Source organism: Myotis myotis, unplaced genomic scaffold (genome assembly GCF_014108235.1).
Source record: "Myotis myotis isolate mMyoMyo1 unplaced genomic scaffold, mMyoMyo1.p scaffold_m19_p_13, whole genome shotgun sequence".
NCBI lineage: Eukaryota > Metazoa > Chordata > Mammalia > Chiroptera > Vespertilionidae > Myotis > Myotis myotis.
The window spans coordinates 48,351,551-48,370,828 of record NW_023416317.1 but is presented as its reverse complement, the minus strand read 5'-3'; the positions used below and the strand labels follow the sequence as shown (position 1 = coordinate 48,370,828).

General features: G+C 45.5%; 1 protein-coding gene across 1 annotated transcript in view; it reads right to left on the bottom strand.

The window, feature by feature from the left end:
• Positions 1–1,654: 1,654 nt before the first annotated feature.
• MLH1 (mutL homolog 1) overlaps positions 1,655–19,278 on the bottom strand; it is a 32,755-nt gene continuing 15,131 nt past the window's right edge. Inside the window, exons 10-19 of the mRNA XM_036332973.1 lie at positions 18,434–18,527; positions 17,223–17,376; positions 15,205–15,566; positions 13,385–13,533; positions 7,629–7,737; positions 6,238–6,301; positions 4,481–4,645; positions 3,889–3,981; positions 3,492–3,605; positions 1,655–2,209 (exon numbers count right to left, since the gene is read on the bottom strand). Of these exons, the coding sequence (XP_036188866.1) occupies positions 2,042–2,209; positions 3,492–3,605; positions 3,889–3,981; positions 4,481–4,645; positions 6,238–6,301; positions 7,629–7,737; positions 13,385–13,533; positions 15,205–15,566; positions 17,223–17,376; positions 18,434–18,527 (1,472 nt within the window). The 3' untranslated portion in view covers positions 1,655–2,041. The remainder of the gene's footprint in view (positions 2,210–3,491; positions 3,606–3,888; positions 3,982–4,480; positions 4,646–6,237; positions 6,302–7,628; positions 7,738–13,384; positions 13,534–15,204; positions 15,567–17,222; positions 17,377–18,433; positions 18,528–19,278) is intronic.

Below are 19,278 nucleotides of genomic sequence, written 5' to 3'. Positions count from 1 at the left end.
ACTTTGTCTTTTTAAAAGAACTTCAGTTTCTTTTTTTTTTTTTTTAACATATTTTATTTATTTTTTACAGAGAGGAAGGGAGAGGGATAGACAGCCAGAAACATCGATGAGAGAGAAACATCGATCAGCTGCCTCCTGCACACCTCCCACTGGGGATGTGCCCGCAACCAAGGTACATGCCCTTGACTGGAATCTAACCTGGGACCTTTCAGTCCACAGGCCAACGCTCTATCCACTGAGCCAAACCAGTTAGGGCCAGTTTCATTTTTAAGGCACCCAGATCAAGAGGTTTCTATCATCGAGTGCAGCCATTTTATAGAACTTGTGATTCTCTTTTGCTCTCAGAACCAAGGTGGTTTTATGGGAATGATTATTGCATCTTCAGTGTGTTTACACAAAAAGTATTGGGGAAAGTCTAATGAATCCAGGCCACATGAGAATCAAATCAGACCTGAAAGTAGATAATAAAGGGTACTCAGATGTGAATACATTATTGTTTAATTAGCCCTTTTTTTTTTTTTAAATATATTTTGATTTTTTACAGAGGAAGGGAGAAGGATAGAGAGTTAGAAACATCGATCAGCTGCCTCCTGCACACTCCCTACTGGGGATGTGCTCACAACCAAGGTACATGCCCTTGACCGGAATCGAACCTGGGACCCTTGAGTCCGCAGGCTGACGCTCTATCCACTGAGCCAAACCAGTTAGGGCAGCCCTTTATTTTTAAAATATGGAAGCCAGTGTCCTGAACCGAGAGGATTTCCTAGTTGGGGAGGGATGCTCTCAAAAGCAGATGTATCCGAGAATCCCACAGCTGGAACCAACAGACAAGGCCCAGCTATTGTGGCCTTGGAAACAGACTGTGTGTCCAGCTCTTCCACTTCACCATGGCCACTCAGCCTGTGTGCCTTCCAGGCTCACGGACTCTCATTTCTGAGATGCTGGGGTCTGCTTTATGGAAGTTCCACACATTGAACTGGATCTGTCTCGTCCATCCTTTCCACACGGAATGGCTCCACTTCTTCATAAGGTCATTTTCTGTTCTTTCTAACAACTTTCTTCGTTGAGTCTTGTAATGCGGATTTTACCTTAAAAATAGAGGCATTCTTCTTCCCTATGGGGACTGCACATTTCTATTCATGCAGGTTAATATTAAAGTAGCTTATTTAAATGCACCTATAGTTTGTATTTTTACATCATCCTTCAAACAAGAATACCTAGAACTTTAATCATCTTAAGGTAGTAGTCCTAGCCATTAACAAAGTGGGCTTCCTTAAGAATTCATACCAGTTATAGACTGGAGAAGGAGTAATTTTTTCTCTCAAGCTTTTTTAAAATTAAGAATCAATTATTCTTTGGTTATTGAAGGTACTAGTAGATTATCAATTCAGCTTTCTCAATAGACTGTGTCATCAGAGCCTTTTATATATTTAGGACCTTTTTTAAAGTCACCTGACTGATTTGGCTCAGTGGATAGAGCGTTGGCCTGTGGACTGAAAGGTCCCAGGTACGATTCCGGTCAAGGGCATGTACCTGGGTTGCGGGCACATCCCCGGTGGGGGGTGTGCAGGGGGCAGCTGACCGATGTTTCTCTCTCATTGATGTTTCTAACGCTCTATCCCTCTCCCTTCCTCCCTGTAAAAAAATCAATAAAATATATTAAAAAATAAAATAAAAAAATAAAGGCACCTGAACTAACATCATATCACCGGATATTATAAAGAATCAAATCAAAGCATTATCTATGAAACCCTCAAGTCCTCTTTAGAATTCTTAGCAGATGTCCAGGGGGCTTTCAAATTGCTTTTGAGATTAACACTACCAGGTATATACTAGGTGAAAATCAATATAGAAAAACTTTAAAGTGTGATGAAATTAAATAAGAAATCTTAAGACACATCTGACAATTTATTTATAGTCGAGTCACCAAGCATAAGGAGTGCTACTATCTAGAAGGCAAATGTGAGTCTTCAACCTTAGGACCTACCGCAGCAGGGTACAGAGGAAGAACAGCACACGCCGTGTCCGTAAGTGACCGTATTTAACACCTCTCAAAGACTTTGTACAGATCGGGCAGGTTAGCAAGCTGCAGGACATTCCCATCTTCTGTGAAATGCTTGGGAGGCAGGAGGTGTGAGCGGAAGGCTTTATAGACAACGTGTTCCACAGTCCACTTCCAGGGGTTTGGAGTGGAGCCAGGCGCTTCAATCTGGAAAAGACATTAGGTGTCATGTCTCCCTGTTTGCATCCCGGTACATACTGGCTTCCTAGCTGACATGCACTGGACCAGCAAAGTCTTGTTCCTTTATAATGAGCTGTTACCTGATGCTCGTGAAGCATGTATGCCAGCCTCTCAGATCCTTGGTCTGAACCTGAGGAAATGGGGGAAGTGAAGCCAGGCCCTCATGAGGCTTTCTCCCCGAGAACCTCTGTTTCCATTCGGGGGAATGTGTTACTGTGGCAGGATCGAACATAATGTCTGATCCTGACTATGGTGTTTGGGCAGCAAGAGTAGAAAGTAAATTTCTAATTCACCACCCAATTTGGGGGTCTTCACGTAGCCCTGTTTTCCTAGAAGCTCCACAGAGAATGAAATGAAATATAATGGGGATTATTTTGCTCCCTCCCCCCTCTCCTACTGAGCCGTAGCTATTTCATGTGAAGGGAAATGTTTTCTCATCCATCCTTCACTGAAGTACATTTTTCCAATCCAATGAGCTACTCAGCACAGTTCGGTAAGTGTGCTACCTTACCTCCTTCTCTGCAATGAGATATTTATTCCCTAGGGGCTTTGGCAACAGGACTGAATCGCTACTCAACACCTATAGGCTCAGAACTAAGCATGCCAACTATCCCTTGGTTTCCTCCCTATGAAACGAGTGTGTGGCTTCACCTGAGGATGACTAAGTAATCACCGAGGATGGTCATTGTACCATGTACAGCTGCTGCCCTACCCTTGATTCTTAGACCATTTCAACCCCACTGCCCTCACCCATCCAACCTCTCCGAAATAGTTGCTGACTGAAAAGCATTGTCACCTGACTGGAAAAAGTGACACAGAAACAGGCACCTCAGCCATTTTTCTATTAAGCTGACCTTCTGTAAGAAGAGCGGGGCACCTGACCTCAGTCCAGCCTTGCTTTCCTGGCAAAGCAGCGGTCAGATGTAGAGTAAGGCAAAAGCTAAAAGAGACTGGGAGGCTGGTCCAGAAGCTGCTGTAAATGGGGGATATGGACCCACATGCCCTGGACAATCTAACTCAACCTCCCATCTCTCACTGTGTTGACTGTGATTTTATATTTCGCAGTGAGATCACTCTGGAGGTACCTTCTAGGCCAGCAGAAGAGAATAAAAGTCACGAATAAAAGCTGACCATTGTTCCCTTATGTGCAATGAAATCCTAGGAATTTAGAGATGAGCAACTTTCCTCTCCTAAAGGTGGTGTGAGGGCCCATCCCAGTCCTGGGCTGCCAGCAGCAGCACCACAGTACCTGTTGGCCTGAGAGGGTCGACGCCTCGGATATATACTGCTTCCGGATGGAGTAAAACATAGCACATTCTTTACTGAGGCTTTCAAAACATTCCTTTTCCTCGTCCCAGTTCACCTGGTCCAAAGAGAATTCAATACCTCAACATCAGTATGTGCTTTAAACACACTTCACTGTTAAATGGAGATCACCGATGACTTTAAAATGAATGTGACTTTTTACACATTAAAGCCGTAAACTGGAACTGCTGAATACTGCTGGGGTAAGTGAGGAGGAGAAGAGGGCCTTTAGCTACTTCACCCTTTTCATCTTTAGCATTCCGAATGCAGGTGGGCCTGTGCCCTCTCCCCCAGCACACACTCACGTGCCCACCTACTTTAGATCTGGCTCAATCACTTGCCTCAGTGGCTAGTCGAAGAATGAAGATCGGCAGACCCTCTAACGGGGGCACATAGTTGTCGATCAGAAGGGGTAATCCAATCAGGTTCCCTTCCTGCTTGTGGAAAAAAGGGGCAGGACAGGGGGAAAGAAATAATGCGATTACAGTGTAATTTAAACATTCCATTTCCCCCCAGAGCTTCCTCCAGGTCTGTCCTCACACCTGGGATTCTGGTGACCATGTGCTTGACTGGGCGGGGCACAGGGGCCAGGAGCTCTAAACACTTAAAAGAGAGCTTTCTGTCCTGACATGTAGCAGAACAACCTTTTCTTCGGACCAACCAAGGAGCATATCAAGAAGTAGAGTCTCAAAGACTATGGGGTAAGAGGAAGAAAGGGAGAGCAGGTGCTGGGTCACTGGCCTGCAGGGACTGGACGCAGCCTCCCTCCTGTCAGGGCCCTTCACCCTGGGACAGGAATGGCCACGAATGAATGAAAAAACTTGTCTAACCTAGAAATGCAAATGCCGAGTCTCATCCTGATTTTGGACCAACTACAAAACTTGACTCTTGTCTGAAGAATACTACAGAGGCGTAAACATAGCCATCACGCACCTCGTCAATTTCCAAAGAGAAGTAGTCTGCAAGCATCTCAGTCTTCCTTTTCAGGAACTCAACAATGTATTCGGCAAGTCCTTCTTTGGGACCATCTTCCTCTGTCCAGCCACTCTCGGGACTGTCTAAAGCGAGCATGGCGAGGTCAAAGAGCGGGGCTGGCTCCTAGGAAGGAGCGAGTGTTTAGCACCTCGAAATGAAGCCTGCATTCCCACAAAACCATGATCACCACAGGAGGTGAGAACCCACAAATCTAACACTCATTCCCAAGAAAACAACAATAAAACCTCTTCCTCCTCCTCAATGGCCATTTCAACAGAGATGTGACACACAGACAGCCTCCTGAGCAGGTGGGTGGGGTGAGGCGGTGAGGAGGCACTTTCCCTCTGTGTAGCTTTAAGGACACCACTTCCGTATTTCTAGCAAATCACTAGGTAGATTGTTTCTTTCTACTGCCTTACCCATAACTGAAGCTATGGGGAGGGTGAATTAGTTAAATCGAATGACATTTCAGGTCAATCACCTAATTAGGAAGACTGAAATCTACTGTTAAAAATAAAATGCCTCAATTTTCCTCCATTTCTCCCTTTCTGATGTTACTGTGGTCATACATTTTCCTCTTACATGTTATAAACCCACAGTACACTGCTCTTATTTTTGAGGATTCAATCAAAACGACCTAGCAATCCTAAATGTTTATACATTCAATAATAGCTTTAAAATATACAGGATAAAACTAACAGAACTACAAAAAGAAATAGACAAATTCACAATTACAGTTAGAGGTTTCAATACCCCTTTCTCAATAAATGGCAGAACAAGAAGACAAAGCCACCATATAAAAGATTTGAGCATCACCATCAACTTGATGTACATGCCCTTTATAAGGAACATTCTACTCAATAATACAAGTTCCTTTCAAATGTAAATGGAACATTTACTAACATAGGCCATATACTGGGCCATAAAAGATATCATTAAATAAAGATTATCACATTACATAAAGATAGAACAAATGTCAATGAAATAAAAATCAGAAAAATAGAGAAAAGTCAGTGAAACCAAAAGTAAGTTCTTTGAGATTAATAAAGTTGAAAAAGAATAAAAAATATGAACAACTTCATGCCAATAAATTAAAAGACTTAAATGGACAAGTTCCTTTGCTATATATAGCAAAAAACAATTGGAATTTCTTAAAAATGCCATTTACAATAGCATCAAAAGATGTGAAATACTAAGGGATAAATATAACAAAAGATTTCTCCCCCAATTTGATCCATAGATTCAACACGATCCCAATAAAAATTCTAGAAAGTTCTTTTTTTTTTTTAGAGTATGTCACACGTAGAAAGAAGATATGAAACTACATAGATATGTAGTCTAATGATTTTAAGTCTAAAATTAGGCAATGAAAACGTCCTGGAAAAAATGGACTAAAATTGTCATTTGGGGTTGTGTTTAGGTCATAGGCTTTAGAGAATGTTTATTTCTATTTTTATCTCCAAATTTTCTTAAGCAGATATATTAATTTCTATAATAATAAGCATTTGTTTAAGTTGGCTACCAAATGGCTGTTCTTTGTATAAACCTGTATTATCATTAAAGATACCTCCATATGCAAATTGTACAATACAGAAACTCTTCTAAGCATATTTAGAAAAATTTACCACATTACAAATAAGATATTAGGGTAAAGGTATTTTCAGAAATGAGCAGTTGTTGAAATTTCAGGAATGAGAAGCAGGAAAAAAACTTACCGATAACCTCAGGACACCAAAATTGGCAAAATCATATATGAGTATCTGGTAGAATAGTTCTTCACTGAAAATAAAAATGAATTGACTTTAAGGAAAAGCTGAATCCATGCTTGAGAGCCAAGCAGTGGGGACAAAAGGAGAACCAGCCCTTGAAACCTGGCTGGGACACAGGTGGTTCTGCCTTGCTGGGGAACCTTTTAAACCATCTACCAAGGTCTCCTTTTCCTCCAGAGCTGGGATTCCAACGTGTGCTGTGGCCAGGGCTTTGGCCGGCCTCCACGCACAGGTCCAAACACTAAGACCAAGTCTGGCTTCTATCACCCATGCTGTCCCCACCCGCCTGGCGCTGTCAGAGGTTTCTGACACCCTGGATTTGTATCTGAAATGAAAGACCCTGAACACAAGTGTGATTTGAGATTGGGAATCATGCACTTAGATATGCTGGAAAAGAACAAACAAGGGGAGTAAAATCCCCAACAAATTAGTAAGAGCCAGGCCTCCGGACAAGCCCAGCAAGCTTCTCCCAGCAAAGACAAGCTGAAGAGCGCTGCACCCGAGGGCTCCACGCCCAGGCGGAATGAGTTCCAGTATCAAGGAGGAATGTGGCCCACAGTGAGCTCTGGACTGGGGCGGGTTCTAGGTGAAGGGCATCAGATCTCATGTGGCAACTCCAAGCAACATATAGTGGCTGCCCCGCTCACAGGGCCAAGCAGCGCTGTGAGACCACCGCAGGCTTGGTGGGAAAGAGCCCCACAGTGGACAAGTGATGCCTGGCAGAGAAGGTGGCAGCACCCTCCCATCTGTACTACCGATATGACAACACATTTAAACAGCTCTAGACTCAGCAGGAGCTCATCCATCAAGGTCCCTGGAAGCAATCCATATAGATGTCGCTGGCTATGCACTGAGCAAATGGCTCTGCTGGGCTCACCCCCTCTGTGCTCAACCCCCTGGCTTGTCTGGTGGTCACTGTAGCCTTCGCTACGTTACCAAAGGTGGAAGAATGGAGCCATCCGCTCTGCTTTCGGTTACAGCCTCCATCACAGCAGGTGCCAGAATTCTCTTCCAGCACTGCCTTCAGCACCTGGGTCACAGCAGCCAACATTCAGAGAGCTACCAAACACCGGGTTTCTCATGTCATTCTTATACACAAACCCCTGCAAGTTCATTCCAATTTACAGATGGGAAGTCTGAGACGAAGTTTTGGAAAGAAACTTGCCCACCGTCACATCAGTGGTAAATGGCTGAGCCTGGATTTGAAGCCACGTCTGCCCGACTTCAAAGCCTGGGCCTTTCCAACTGTCAGGCTGCTGCTCTCCCTGGCCTTTTGTGCCTGCGCCTCCAGGACCTTTCTGCTAGGAGCTCTGCTCTTTCACTGCTCACTGACGTACCTCAGTTTGGTGGTGTTGAGAAGGTATAACTTGGTCTGGTGCTGTGCCAAGGCCCACTGCGGATTCACACAGCCCACAAAGGAGTGGTTGTGCAGCATCTCCTGCAGGGCTGGAAAACAAAACACAGGTAAGTGGTGCCATCCCACCAACACCGCTGCAGTCCAAAGCACCAAGCCCGAACTAGAGACAGGTAAGTCAAGATGCCCGAACTGAATCTCTTGCTGAAAACGAACACAAACAAGGAATAAAACTAATAACAACTAATCTTTCAGAATGCAACACGAATTGCCCAAGGATTCAGAAATAATCAAAGATCACAATCTGAGACAGCAGGAAGCAGAGAAGTGACGAGAGCCCCGAGGCCACTTCATCCAGAGTGTCCTCAGGAGTCCCGAGCTCTAGTTTCTGCAGACTCTGAGGTGTGGAGAAAGGAGGACAGATGCCTAGGAAGAGTTTGAAGTGGGAGCCTAAAGGAGATCACTTCCCCAACACGTGAGGCTGAGACCCCAAAGGCTGCACCCACGTGTGAAGGACAAGTACCAGCATGTCCCATGTCCACTCCTGCCCCCTCCAAGGGCAGTAAGCAAAGGTGCCCACTGCCTCAAGCCTTGGTGTTGGGAGTAAAGAAAAAGTTACATCCCTGAGAATTTATAACCACAAGCTGGTCCTCACATGCCTTGCAGCTAGGAGTCACACAAAGCAGGTTATGGGAAAACCTTACGTGCACATTTTAGTTTAAAGAGATTCCAGGGCTGACTTCTTCCAGGTCCCTGATAGAATCAAATGCAAATTTCTCTGGGGAAATCCATCTCCAATCCAGGCTTCAAATAGTTCCTCACAGATAAAAAGTACCAGGAACTAGCACTCAGGAGTTACAAAACTCAAAGAATTAGAATCCAGAAGAAATCACAGAATCCTGCCTGCAAAGGTTTCAGAGACTGGAAATATCAGCAAAGAAGATAAAATAAGTATGTTCAATAAAGAGGTATTAGAACAGAAGAAGCAGAGTATCAAAATGATCAAGGAGATTTCCAAAAGAACTAAATAAAATTTCTAAAAATGAAAAATATCTGAAATTAAAAATCAAGACAGAATTAAGAACAGATTAGACAAAGTTGGCAAGGTAATTAACTAGAAAGTCGATTTAAAGACATTCTCTAGAATCCAGCACAGAGAGACAAAGAGGTAGAAACAGAAGTGATGCAAGATACCAAGCCTCAGCTCCACGAGGCCCAACCAAATCCACACCTGGCACACAGAGATGTTGTGAAAGATTCTAAGAGCACTCAGAGACAAAAGAGGGATTACCCAGAAAGTAATAAAATATTTTAAAAGACTGATAGCTGAATTTTCAACAACACTAGAAGCCAAAAACATGATAGAATAACACCTTCAATGCACTAAAATAATAATTTATAATCTTGAATTTTAAACCAAGCAAAAAAACCCCACAAACAACCTTTTCAAAAGAAGAATGAATTAGACAAAGCAAAACTCCGTTTGCCAAAGGCCCCACTGAAGGATGTGCTTAGGGCAGACTCTGAAAGGTCAGAGTGAAAGAATTATGAGCAAATAGTATTTGCTAAATCCAAACACATTGACAATAACAATGTATTAGGGAACATCAGATGTTCACATGAATCTAGCACCATGTACCAAAGATGAATTCCAGGTGGAATGAGATTTAGGTATAAGCGTTTTAGGAGAGTATATATTTAATTATATCAGAATTAGGAATAATTTCCTACATAAGATAAAAGAGCCAATCTGTAAAGTACAATTCATAAAATCTGTCTACATTAAATCTATGAATTTCTGTTCATAAAAGAAGTGTTCATAAGAAAAAAATACCTGATGAGCCCTGAACGGGGGGAAGATATTGCCATGTATCTGATTACTACCTAGAATACATAAAGGACTCCTAAAATCAGAAAAGGCCAAAAACCCAACAGAAAAATGGGTCAGAGACCAGACAGGCACCTAACAGAAGAGGAAATATACTTACTCAGCTTCATCAGTAACTAAGGAAACGTAAATAAAACCACCATCAGATACCAGACCAGACACTGGAGGAAAAGCGGAGCAAATGCAACTTCTTCACATTGTTGGTGGGACGGGTACATGCATCCGACCCCTTTGGAAAGCACTGTCATTTTATGACCCGGCAGTAACTCTCCTAAGTGCATGCCCTGCAGCAGAGCTTCCCAACCAGGGGGCCAAGTTCTGGTCCTCTCAGGAGTGGAAAGGCGATGGGGTGTGAGAGGCAAAGGCGAGGCCATGTGAGTCCTCTAACGAATGAACAGACATGCAGCTTAGTCATGAAGTGGAATCCATTACACAGAAAAAGTAATCAGTATACATAACAAGACGGATGAATTTTAGGAACATCTGTGTATATATTTCTATCATTAAAATACAGTATAAGTGTTTATATAAAGTTTAAAACTTACAAAAGTAGGTTTTTTAGGGCTACAAATGTGGGTGATAAAACTAGAATAAAAAGAAAGAAAAGAATAATAAAATTTAGGGTCATGGTTACTCCAAGGGAGAAGGACAAGGGATGGGACAGGGAACAAAGACATAATAGCTTCAAAAGTGATGGCAATGTTCTGTTTCTTTAAGCATGTGTTCATTTGTTTTCTTCTGTAGAGCCTACCTATATTTTATAAATATGATTTTGCATTAAATATATATAGAAAGGGGGGAGCTGGAGCCCAGAGGGCAAGGGTGTGAAAACAGCAGTAAGCCTTACATCACGTTTTTACTTTGCTTTTTTTAAAGCTTGGGCACCACAGCTATTGTTAAACAAGTCCTGCAACACTCCCTGCTCCCCCGTTTTTAAAAAAAAGCTTGTTTTCTTCATTTCTAGAATAAGTGTTCCCTCTGTTCCCACTGGCAACTCAGTGTCTCTGCAGGATGTTCTGCGTGGGCAGAAAATGATTATTTTAAAAGCTGGAGAACATCAAATAACCCTGACTGATGAGGCACTGGAGGAGAGCGCGTGTGCGCACTGAGGCAGCGGAGTTCCCGCATCTGTCACGGAGGCCCTGGCCAGCACAGGCCGCGGAGGCGGCGCCTGCCCCCAGCCCGAGGCTTGCAGGCTGCTTTCCGCCGGCCACAAATCCACCAGCAAGACAGGCAGGGCTCTTCTCACTGGGTGCCATGAGGCCATTTGGACCCCCTCACAGCCTCTTCTCAGGACCTGAAGGGCCTCCATTTATTCTTCCCCCCAAACACCCAGCACAGAAGCCTGTGGGCATGTCCCTGCCATTCTGCCAGCAGCCAAACGGGACAAAATCCTCCTCCGCTTCCAAGCCAAACACACATCTGCGTTCACAATGGAGGCCTTGGTCCCAGCACTTCCCGGAGCAGCGAGTGAAGCCAAACCCAGGGAAGGGGCCAGTCCTCCAGCTCCTGAGGGCTGTGCACCAGCGGCAGCAGCCCCGACATCAGTCACATTCTGAGCCCACCCAGCGGCCCTCCCAGCAGCCCCCAGCTGGGCTTTGCTGAAGGGCCCCTAGCTCTGTGACAGTGTCTCCCTCTTCCTCCCGCTGCCGCCAGTTCTCGTGAGCAGTCCCACAGCACTTGTGGCAGGGCTCGTGGTTCATTCAGCTCCCTTCCTGCCTCAGGCCTTGGCGTGGCACACTCTGTACCGAGAAGATACTTGACTAGTGTCTGCTGAGCTGATTTCATGTACCAGAGAAACACCCGGGGACAGACAATATGAGTATGTACATCTAGACCCAGGACTGTTCACCGAAGACCAAGAAAAGAAAAGAAAATTGTGGATAAGATGTTAAGCACGCGTTCACATTCAAATGATAGCAAATAACCTAGGAGACACTCCTTGTCCTCATTAATTTACAGACTGAAATGATGGAACCAGCAATAAATAAGTTCAGGCATTACTAACCTGAAATGGGCCCAATTCTGTGGAACATGTAACTGAATACGGGGCCAAAAATTTACCTCATTTGAGGAATGTGCCACCAGAAATGGGTAAATCCACCAGACACCAGAGAGTCGCCTGACGGTGTGTTCAACTTGGACATCCTTTCAGAATAAAAACTGTCAGGCTTCACTCCCAGGCTGCTCCTGTCATTCATTCACTCCTTTGGCAAACACCTACTGAGTCCTCTGCCAGGCACCAAGGATGAGGCAGTGAGCTCAACAGACGCAATCCCTCCCTGCACAGACCATACACAGCTGAAATAACCACGCAAACAAGTGCAACCGGGATGTCGGCACAGGGAAATGGATCTGCTTCTCTCCCTGCAGGGGCACGGCTCCGTGGGGGAGCAGCAGGCTGTTGGTCTATGAAGGGGAGTGGCCTTAGCTCACCAAATCCGAGCTTCCGCAAAACCCCTGTACAGCATTCAACTCAAAGTCAACCGGCTTTCCCTCACCAGACTATTCTAGACTTACATGAGATGATGTGTATGAATACACAATCTCAGAGTATTCAAATTCATCATCTGAGCCTCAGCAATGGACTCCGAACTGCATCAAACCAGACGCACGTTATTTTTATCCTGCACTGAAAACAGTTTGCACCTACTCAGAAATTTATTGAAATTGAACTTTAAATAGCCTGCTTTGCACAAGAGATACAAACCCTTAAAGAAAACTGCAAATTCCAGACCTGAGGGAGTCCACTAACATTACCCGCAGGAAAACTGCTAACTACATCAAGTAACAGCCCACCTTTCTGACATTATTTAAAGTGGTTTTAAGGGCTCCCAGCGGGGAAGCCAATAGCAGGGAAAGCGCAACCAGAGCAAATCTTCATGGAAACAAAAACCAGACGCCAAGTGGCAGCTACTTCCACAACTGGCACGACCCTAGTCACAGGAAGTTCTTACCCTCCCAGCACTGGAGACACACGCAGACAAAAGCCCCGAGTGCTAAGAAAAGAGGGAGCAAATAAGAAAGGCAAATTGAGACCATCCTGACTTCACTCAAACCTGAAAATGTCAGAGGCCAGAGTCAGAACAGCTCTTCCAGGAGACTGTGGATTAGTGGGAAAGGTACCCATTTCCTTTTGGTTGTCATAGTTTAAGACACATTTTATAGCAGTGTTGAAATTTAACTATTTTAATCAAGAAATCTGTTGCAGATGAAAAATGGAAAAGCCACACCCACTCGTGTAGACACAAGGGCAGAGCAATGGTGTCCACACTTGGAACATGACTGTCCGACTCACCAAGTGGGGTCAGTGCTGTGAGGGGCAAGTCGCTGTCACACACCCCAACCCCTGGTCAGTTCATCCCTGGGAGGTGACTAGCCCCCTTTTATTTCCTAAAACCGTAACGTTAGTTTTGAAGTAATGGGGCCCAAAATGGAGCTGTCCACTCAGGCATTCTGGAAAGCTATTTCTGAGGCTTTGTCTCCAGGATATAAAAATATCTACTGATTCCTTACTCTGCAACAAGTGTTTTACTGACATTTCATCTCTAATCAATACAATTATCTTGGAGGGTACAATTAATCTCTTTACAGAATGTTAAGTCATGAGTCTCAGGTCACACAGAAGTGGGAGTGGCAGGAGGTGAAGCCAGGACCCCCAGAGCCTGTCACTTGCAGCAACAGCCTGCCAGTGCGCCCAGGAGTGGAACTTGGTGGCTTCCAGGAGGGAGGGCAGAGGTTTGCTCAGCATGCTGCAGTGGCCATCTCACCTGAATACGTTCTGTATTTCCAAAAACTAAACGTTAGCAGTTTGGGCCTCTGAGACCCCGACAGACGTGGCACTTACGTACTCTCATGTCCCCGCTCGTTAATTTCTTCCCGGAGGCTCAGAATACTGGTGAGGTTAATGATCCTTCTCCGGGGGGTGCAAGCTGCTGTCATTTCCTTCCGGGACTCATCTTCCACCATTTCCACATCGGAGGCTTCCCGATGTCTCTTTCTGCAATGAGATAAGGAACTGGCAGATCACTACTGTTCTTTCTAAATTAACAAAATAATAACAAATCAGTCCAGATGGTGCCCTGCGTCTTGGAGAAGGGGGCAGCCTCTCTGTGCTGGCTCTGCACATCTGGGAGGATCCCGGCAGCAGGCCGGCAAGGCCAGTCTGTTCTCCGCTGCTGCTTCTCTGCCAACCCTCAGGGCCCAGCCCGGGCCTGCACGTGGCAGGAATCTGGAGCCTAGTGTGGCCCTGCAGAGCCGCAGGTGAGCTGACCTTCCCAAGTCTCATTCGTTCAGCGCTCCATTTACCTCCCCATCAGGCACTGTTATAATACCGACTACATTCAGCCATGAACAAGGCCGACAAGGGGTCTGCTGTCACGATCCTTGCTTTCTAGTGGGAGTCAAACAGCAATGAAAAAGAAAGCATTTTAAGTAGCAACAAATGCTATGAAGAAAATAAAACAAGAGAAAATCATAGAATGGTGGGGAAGTGAGAGAGAGAGGACTTTAGATTAAATGGACAAGGACGGCCTCTGGTAAGAGGCGACATCTGAGTTGAGATCTGACTGACAAGAAGCCAGTCTTCCTTGGCCAAGGGAACAGTGAGAGCACAGGGATGCGAAGCTCTGTGAGCTCAGGTCGGCACCAGAGCAGTGCGGCCAGACACCACGCGGGAGAGGGAAGTGGTGGGCCAGAGGGAGGGCAGGGGTTTTATCCCAAGTGCAACAGGAAGCCACTGCTTTTCAGCAGAGGACAATACAATCTGATTTCCGGTTTTAAAAGATTTCCTTTGTTGTGTGGTTAAACAGCTTGTGGTATTAGTTTCCCAACTAATAAACAGAAATGTAATACTTCCCTGGCAGGGCTGTTAAGAGCATGACATGAGATAATGTATGTAAAGTATCTGGCACATAGTGGGTGCTCAATAAAAGTTAGCATCCTTCATTATTCCCGGGGAAACAACCCCTAGACATCGTCTCACAAGACTGACTAAGAAATGAGCAAACAGGAATGAAATAACTTATCCAAGTTCCAATGGCCAGTTAGTACCAGAGCTTTGGTGGTCGGCCACCCAGTGGATGTGCAGCCCTGGGCAGATGACCCTGAGCTCCAGGTTCAGTACCTGAACACGAACAATGAATATCCACCTCACAGACTTCAGCGTGATGTCTTTCAAGAAGCTGCAGATTGTACTGGAAATGCTCAGAATGCAATGGCAGTCATTAGTCCTGGTCCTGCCTTCTCTACCCCCGCTCACCACCAGCCACGTGCTTCAGGGAGGCTCATAGCCTGAACTGGGAAAGTGTGTTTCCTCTGAAAGGAGTGAAAGCGGGTTTGAGGGGGATGAAAGAGAATCCTCAGGCTTCTCTCTAGCCACCGCTGCTGTGAGGCCTTATCAAAAGTCATTACTAAAAATAAAGGGTAAGTCTGATTTTTTTCCTGATGCTGTTAACTAATGCTTGGGATCATGGACATATAAGACAATTCAAAGGCCACTATGATGGGAGACTCTGAAGACATAGTCAAAGGCAGACAGTGGACAAAGCCCCAGCACTGTCCCATCGGAGGCCAAAGGGAGAAGAGACAAGTGGTTCATGAACAGTCCACGTTAGAGGCAGTTTTATTAAGAACAAAGGAGGCAAGTTGCACTTTTCCTGAAGGGCCATACCTTGGGTTGTCCAGGCTGGAGGGGGACCCTCTCTTCTCTGACGTTTCCGAAGTCCCCTTTGTCGCGATCCCCTCCGAGCTCTGACTCTTGGCAGCCCCGTCGGGAGCTGGGAGTTCCGGCATTTCCTCATCTTGCTGCCCGGCCCTGGCGGTGCCTGTGCTGTCCTCCGGGACAATGGCCTGGGGCTGACTGGCTTTGCTCGCAGGCTGCAGAAAGGCATCGAGCTTCTGCTCCCGGGAGTCAGTGCGGACCATGTGGTAGGCATAGACTTTGTCGCCACTTCCAGAAGCAGACGAGGGTGTCACGCCTGTTGTGGATTTAACCGCCTCCCCAGAGGGGCCAGCAAGACTGGGTAGTAAAGTCTGTGACAAAAGAGAAGACAGAAGATTCAGAATCCGAAGTTCAGAAGCCCAGGTCCCAGAGTGGAGCAGTGCTGGGGAAAAGCTCAAACCAGGTATGGTTATCATAATAGAATTATTATTACAGAAGCAAATCAGACCTGAGTTTGAAGTATAAAAATAAAGATATATAAATATAAAAGTAAAAAATTCACTGAATCCTTATAGTCTTAAAATTGGTTTAAAATGGAAATATCAGTGAAAAGCTCTAATATTTTTAGGTTTTTGCTGCTGCTGTAAGAGAATTTTATTTTTTTATTGTGGTAAAATATACGTAACACAAAATTTACCACTTAACCATTTTTAAGTGTATAGTTGAGTGTGAATTAGCCATTCACACTGTGGTGTGACCATCACCACCATTCATCTTCAGACTTTTTATCCTTCCAAACTGATCCCCTGTGTCCTTTACCCTTAAAATTCTCCTCTCTCCCCAGCTCCTGGCAACCACCGTTCTGGTTACTTTTAAATATACATATTTCCTAGCTCTGTCCACTGGAAAGACCCAAAGCAATGACCACCCAGTAGTTATGAGGACCCCTGATCCAGATTACAGTCTCTAAATACCATTCCCTACTAAAAGAAATCAGAGCTCCTTGGAGAAATGGACTGGGAAAGTACAAAGAGAACCTAGAGTATCTTGTCATGCCAGGAACAAATAAGCCATCAAAGATTAATGGAACTGCGTCAAAAGGATAACACCACCAGCTTGAAGGGGCTTCCCTTGGTCTCAGATGAAATAATTTGAACATCAAAAAGAGAAATGAGCCCTGGCCTGCATGGCTCAGTGATTAGAGCATCAGCCCACACACTGAAGGGTTGCTGGTTTGATTCCTGGTCAAGGGCATGTATCTGTGTTGCAGGCTTGATCCCCGGCCTCAGTTGAGGCATGTGTAGGAGGGAACCAATCAATGCATCTCTCTCACATCAATGTCTCTCTCCCCGCACCCCCAACTCCCTTTCACTTTCTAAAAATCAATGGGAAAAATATTCTTGGATGTTTTAACAAAACAGAGAGAGAGAAATGACCATAAATGATTAATAGGAAGAGACAAAGAGGGAGAAAAAAGTCATTAAATGTCATATTGGAGATTACTAGAACACTTTGCAAAATGATAATTAAAGGGATAGAATTCAGATTTATCCTACTTTCTAGTATGAACTGTATTTCAGGATAACCAAATAGCTCTAACAAATGAGGGAAAGTTCTTCTTAACAGAATAATAATTCAAATTAACAGAAAAAATGATAAAATCAGAAATTCATAATCTTGCAATCCTAATGAAGTAATGAATTCAGGTTATGGCCACCCAGGATGGTGAAACCATTAGGGAGAAGCTTTACAATGAAGGAATCAGACTGTCACCAGCTGAATCACCGAAATGACAGAACAAGTCAATGTGCACCTCCTGCTGGGATGCGATAGGAAGTGCATGGCCTCTTCTACCAAGAATTCTTGCAAAACAAGTTTTTTACTCTGAATATAATCATGCCTCTAGAGTTTCCGTTTCATAGGCAACATGGAGGATTAGAACAAGTTAAATGACTCTAAGAAGCAGCCAGTCCAACACGTGCACTATTCCACAGGAAACGAGAGAAACAGAGGTGGCAGCAGCTCGCCTGGGTGAAGTAGGTCCTGGAGGAGTTGGAGCCCAGGAGCTTGCTCTCCACGTGCTGCTGCACCCGCTCCAGGATGCTGTCCTCGTGCAGGAAGTGGACCTCATGCTTCGTGGGGTGCACGTTGACATCCACATTCTGTGGGCTGATTTCTAGGCTGGCAGAAAAAGAGACCAATTACCTCACATGGTGGAGGACTGGGGGCGGGGGTTCACACATCGTACATGTGGTGGCCAAGCTGTGGGGAGGCCCAATGACAAAATGGTCAAAACTTCAGGGTCAAGTCTGAGTGACCTGGGTTCAAAGCTGACTCCACTACGAAAAGCTGTGTAGCTTTGGGTAAGTTACATCATCTTTCTTTACCTCAGCGTCCTCATTTGTGAAGTGGAGATTAATTTCATATAAAGCATTTTACATGTAACTGGCACATTTATTATGTCAGCTGTTATTATCATTCCAGAACTAGTGGAATTTTTTATTATGTGACCTGAGGCAAGTCACTTAACTTCTCTGGGTCGGTTTTCTCATCTGTAAACATGAACCTGTCCCCTACTTTTAGTTGGTATTATGTGAAGATCAAAACAAGAATATATGTGAGAAAACTTTCTATCACTAAAATGTAATACAAGTCCGTTTAGCCCTGGTCGGTGCACCGAAGGGTCACCAGTTCGATTCCTGGTCAGGGCAATTCCAGATTGCGGGTTCAATCCCCAGTTGGGGTGCATAGGGAAGGCAACCGATCGATGTTTCTCTCTCCCCCTTACTCTCTAAAAAAAAAAAAATCAGTTGAGAGGATATGCAAGCTATCAACTTATGCCTCAGCTCCAAATCCATCTTTCATTGCTTGCTCTGTGATAATGGAGCTTTGCAATGTGAACCTTTGTCAGTAGGGGGCACTGGAGGGCCCCAGGAGGCGGAAGGGGTTTCTCTGCCAGGTTAGGGGCAACTTCTGCCTGGTTCAGGAGGCAAGCTCATGTTTGTTTTACCAACACAGCATCTGGCACCTGGGCGGCCCTCAGTGAGATTCTGCTACGGGAGTGAACAAATGAAAGAGAACAGCGCCCTGCACTGTGAGAAGGGACAGAACACCCTTTGCTGGTGGGGCTTGGGGTTCACTCCCAGCAGCTGTTGGCAAGCCGTCTGTTTCAAAGAGGACAGCATGATGGAATTCTGTTTCTTGTGCCTCGTGGGCGGGCAGTTTGGTGCTACATTACCTGAGGTACAGGAACGGGTGTGTGTTCTTGGGTAAATATGCTGCATACACCGTTTCAATGGCTTTTTTTAAGGAAGTTGACTCTACCAGACGATCTAAAATATAAGAGGGAAGGAAGCAGCTCACAACCGTCCTGACGGGTGAGGTGACAGGTGAACAGTCATGCCATGCCATGAGATCACCTCGGGAAGACCACCTCTGGGGGGACTCCCACATCAGACTCCCAGAAGGAAAAGCCCCCTTTCCCTGTGGCTCCTTCCCCACATCTCACAATGGGCCTGGGTGTCCCTCCTCTCGCCAAGTAGCAGTAAGTCCTGCCTGCCCACTTCCCTCCCCCTCAGTCAGTCACGCGGACTGCCTTTGTCCTTGCCGGGCAGTGGGTAGTCTGACATCAGCTCTCAGACTTCTCATCCTGCCAATACACACTGGCTACTGGTCACATGTGCCACGTGCTGGGAGACAGTGGGCTGGTAAACCGCCCTCCCTCGCCTTCTTCCCCCCAAGCACTACTAGAGAGCTGTGTGTGCAAGTCGTCAATTTAATTCCAATCAGAAGAGTGGCCTGATTTTATCAGGGAAGAATTCCTCTCTGGGTGCTCACGACATCCCCCTCAATAACCTCACAGTGCTGTCTCCCAGGCTGCAGCAGGTGTGGGCACTGACAGAGGGACAGCTGGGGGCCCTCTGTGGAGCCTTCTGAACTTGAGACCTGCCAGTGTTCTTTGTCCCTGCCAACTGAGCGAGCCTAGCGTGTGAGACAACCGAATAAGAGCCTGACCCCTCTCTGCTAGCGGGAACTTGGCTGCAAGACCAGATTAGCTAATGTTACGCAGAGCCTGTGTGGTAA